General features: G+C 36.7%; 1 protein-coding gene across 1 annotated transcript in view; it reads right to left on the reverse strand.

Annotated features, from left to right (window-relative positions):
* Nucleotides 1–3,335: 3,335 nt before the first annotated feature.
* LOC105293811 (Fanconi anemia group B protein-like) overlaps nt 3,336–4,739 on the reverse strand; it is a 16,001-nt gene continuing 14,597 nt past the window's right edge. Inside the window, 3 exon segments of the mRNA XM_023532137.1 lie at nt 3,336–3,936; nt 3,938–4,333; nt 4,335–4,491. Of these exon segments, the coding sequence (XP_023387905.1) occupies nt 3,336–3,936; nt 3,938–4,333; nt 4,335–4,491 (1,154 nt within the window).

Here is a 4,739-nt window from a genome sequence, read left to right on the forward strand (position 1 = left end):
CCAGGCACCCGCCAGGGTGCGCAACAGCTGCTGCTCCTAATGCTGCTGCAGCTGCGGCTGCTTGCTGCTGGCCGAAGGCGAGGGCGCCCCATTCCGCTGAGATTCCGAGTTGGGTCAGGGGCCGGAGGACACCAAGACTACAAATGGCAGCTGCGCGAGATGGGCCCGCAGTGTGGAATGGGGCGAGGAGCGGGGGTGGGACGGTCAGCAAAGGTTGTTTCTTCATATAAGTTTTTGGTTAGGAAAGCTCGCTGGGCTCCTTTATTCTTTCACGTCTCAGGCCTTTAATTCTTCATTTGTAACACCAAGGGCTCGCCTATATGAAATTCGCTTTAACTAAAATTTCAATTCTTTCTGCTTCTATCTTTCGCTTTGTTCCTTGGCCCACTGAGTGGGTGCCCAAATCAATGGATTTTAGCTCCAGGATGTTCACAAATTTAAATTAACCCGTCAATCCAAACCGAGTTCAGCCCTAGTTTGACACTATTTCAAAAGGATGTATTAATCTGCAATGATAGCTTGAATTTAGTTAAGAAATGAAACCGTTTCAACCATCGTTAAGCACTTTAGAAGCCCTCATTTTATATGCCATCAAATGATATACTGATTGCAAATCATTCTTATCTGATATTCATTAAAACAGTAGGGGTGGTGCAGGGCCTAAGCTCACTGGTTTAATTCAATTTCTTTTCTCTAGGGACTTGAAAATATATGAAAATCGCATATGTGAAAGTACCGTAAAATTCAGAACTTTCACCACCTCTTTTTATTTCTCTCAATTATAGTGGTTTTACTGTCCTCTCATAAAAATGAGAGGCTCATTTTTGGAACCTGTGTTCCTACTATTTTCTGTAGATCACAAAATGACTACAAGGTATGTAACACATTATTCTATCATAGTAGGATAATAATTACTAAAGTAAAAAATATACCAAAAAAACACTAAATATTCATTAGACATTTTTTTCTTTAAAAAATATAAAAGGAATGGAAAAAAACCTCAGATTTCTTAATTTGGAGCCAATAATTGGAGCCAATATTTCAATAGGCAGTTGGAATCTTTGGAGTTATTTACATATTCATAAAAAATAAGTTGGAATATTTATGTCAGATCAGGGGTTAAATCTTTTCCCTTGCTGCAGGTGCTTTAACTAACCTCTAATTGTTGATTTCATAATCTGTAAACAAGGTATAATAGTCCTTCATAGAATTATTATGAGACTAAATAAGAATTCATGTGAAGTACTTAGTATAGTGTTTGGCATATTCTATGCTTCATAAATGCTATGGTCACTATTACTACGTATGTAGATCACAGTATTATATTTAATATAGAAAATTAGGAAACAATCTAAATCTCCAACAGTAATGGTTGAGCAAATCATTCAATGAATTATTGCACAATAAAAATCCTATCATTGAAGACTAGGAATTCTCAAGGCATAATGTGAAGTAAAAAGAAGCAGGACGCTAGATTACATATATTGTGTTCTTTTATGCAATGTGAACAAATCCAAGGTATGATTATGGGTGATTTTAATTTGCTCCTTTATACTTTTCTGATTTTCCAAATTTCTACCATGAACACAATAGCTTTAATGAAAAGATATTCAGAAATCAAACTACCCAAAAACTTTACCACCCTCAGAAAAATGTTAGCCAAATATTATTTAAGCTGACTCAAAACAGAATATGCTTTGACCAAATGTCCTTATTACTAATGTAATAATAAGACTTATAGAGTCTAAGGATAGAATGGATCTTTGAAATCTCTTTAGAATATGCTACCTGATGTTATTTATCTCTACAGGGCTCCAGCGGCACAACTAGATTTAAGACCCTTGATGCCTGTAGTCATTTCCTGTACCTCTTGGTTTCCCTAGAACTCTTCAGTGTGGTTGTAAATAGTTAAGAACTTTTTATAAATAACAAAGAAGCATAGTACTCAACGACTCAAAACAAAGAAAATGTTTTACATATTCATTATTTACCACCGCATTACTTCCAAAAAAGGATCTGAGATGGCTTACAGAAAGACTTGTAGAAAATGTTGTTTTAATGGAAAAAGCAAATATGCCTCAACTTTAAGCCTGTGTACTGAGATTGAGCCTCATTTTATATTTATTTCTGAGCTTTGTAGAAGCCAAAGCAGAAAGGAAAATGAGTTACGACTGATTTTTAAACTGTACATACCAGTTCTTTAAATGGAAATGCTTTTTTCCGTTACTAATTCTGAAATATATTTATTCCTTTCCAGAGTATAGAACAACAGAGATGTAGGTGTCTTTAATAACTCTTTTTTAAAGAGAATAAAGAAACGATCTTGGTATGATTGTGTCTTGCAGTCACCTTTGATCAATGTCAAGGGGGTAACACTAGAACATATGTCATCAAAGAGAGGGCCAAGCTACTGACACCCCATTTCTTAGTTCTGGTGATGTTACTTGCTACAAACTTAGAAATTCCATACCTGTAGGAATATGCGAGCATCCTCATAAATGCCCTAATGACCATACCCTCCGCAGAGCTTTTATGGGTGCTGGATAGCAATCAATTAAAGAAAGAGCTAGAGCCTGGAGAGCAAATAGTCTGTTTCTGATTTAAGAAGAATCCATATGCTTCAAATTACAAGCATGCAGTCAACAAGGTAGAGATTCTGTTCAAAGAGTTGGTAAGCCTACTTGTTTTACATATATGAAAGAAAATAACCGAAAAGGTTCTATTTAGAGAATACTTTGATGCTCTAATTTTGTCCCAATTTGATTTAGTATCTTATCAACCATGCAATTATTTGAGAAGAAAAGGTAAAAATCAAACCCTTCTTTTTGTGATACACTTTTGGATATCTTGGAGAAGTTGAAAGGACAACGGATTTGGAACATGGACGCACTTGCTGTATCTCATACTCTGCCAATAGTGGTTTCTCATGACTTTACATAAGTCTTTAATCACCGAGCCTCTTTTTTTTTCCACCTGTATAATGAAAAACATGGACTAAGTAAGTTCTAAGATCTCTTGCAGTTGTGACATTCTTTATTGCCAGTTGGTTTTTGTTTTAGCTTGAGTTTTACTTTTCTCTCTCTTCTTTTACATAATGGTTAAGGTTCAAATTGAGTCAATCTTGCCCTTTGTTTCAATTTTTGGTTTACAGTTCAGTTCAGGTCAAGCCTTGATTCTGAGAGAATTAGCTAATCACCAAAAGTTGAGCATCTTTTTTTTCTACAAAATGCCTCAATTTTTATTTTTACAAAGGAGACGTATAATGTAAAATGAAAACAAGTGGAACCAAAACGTTTTATATTTTGATTTAAAATATAATCATGTTGAGATTATAATTATAAACCAGACAGTTTCTGTGCAGCAAGGTCTGATTTCAACTGAACCTCAGCTAATTTAAAAGTCATTTCCCTATAAAGGGCACCACTCACTTTTAGGTTCGTCCTCAACATTTGCTTTTCTCTCTGAAGTTCTTCTCTATAGGGATGGATGTTCTGTGTTCTGTCTGATAAAGCAGCCAGAACATCACGACTCTTTTCTTTCTTCACTTCGCACCTCTGCACCAAGTTGTTTTCAATCTTAACTAAGGCAAAAGAAAGAGAACCAAGCATATCCAATGCCTTCTCCAAAGTTAATGCCAAGTGATCAATTAGGAAATCCTTACTTCCTAATTACAGATTTTTGAAGAAACAGTTTGCAGGGAGAAGTCTGATGAGATTATGAAGGCACAGGAACGAAACTGTTTGAGTCCTAGAATAGACTATCAAAATCCCTTCAAATGGTGTTCTTCGTTTCCAGTTGAAGAATGTCCCATACGAGCTTTCTGGCCCTTGACAAAAGCAAATGTCTGGAAATCCTTTGATCACTTCACATTTCATGTGTTCTAAGAGCCATGCCTCCATCGAAGTGAGAGCACAGCTGGATGACATGATTTGAAAATGTTTCGTGCGACGCTGCATGGAGTGCACAGAGATCTTCCACGTGTTCTCTAGGCTTCTTGGGAAATGTCCCTTGATATTTCCCACTTGAAAAATCTTCTAGGCTTAAAAAAAAGGCTGCCACATGGAATATAACAATGCTCAAAACAGCATTTTCTCTCTCCCTAATTTGTAGCAGCACAATGCAACAAAAATGACTGAATGCTAAAAGTGGCGAAAGAGGTGTTACAGCAGTAATCTGTACACTCTCTTTCTCAGATGGTTGTTCGAAAACCAAGCTCTCCCCTTCCTCTTCCTCATTACCAACAGTCAACTTGATCCTTTTTGCCTCTGATACTATTTCATGTGGCACTGAGCACGGTGCTGGAAAAGAGTCCCTACTCAACTTGATCACTCTGACACTTAGTAAGAGGACAGCTGAAGCTATGGAGTTGATCCATTAACTACAATAAAGTCACCCAGTTCAGGGACAGTTTCGAAGATGTGCTGTTCACTCCAACAACCAAGCTGTCATCTATTACACGATATCGTACCTTCTCTACTAGCTGTTCTGAACCTTGAGAATTGTCTGATGATTTTTCATCAAAAGTTTGGACAGGATTTTCTTCTTTACCACAAAGAGTAACAAGACATTCCACCTCTGCACTTGATGTACTATCTTCTTTCCCTTGAACCAGGTTCACTAAAGCTTTGTAAGATTTTAAAATAAATTTTTCCTTAAGCAAGAGATGCTGCTGTACTTCCCGAATAGAAGTTAATCCAACTTTCACTCTCCTTTCCAGAGCTGGAATCACCAAATAACGA

This window comes from Pteropus vampyrus, unplaced genomic scaffold, assembly GCF_000151845.1.
Source record: "Pteropus vampyrus isolate Shadow unplaced genomic scaffold, Pvam_2.0 Scaffold77, whole genome shotgun sequence".
Taxonomy (NCBI): domain Eukaryota; kingdom Metazoa; phylum Chordata; class Mammalia; order Chiroptera; family Pteropodidae; genus Pteropus; species Pteropus vampyrus.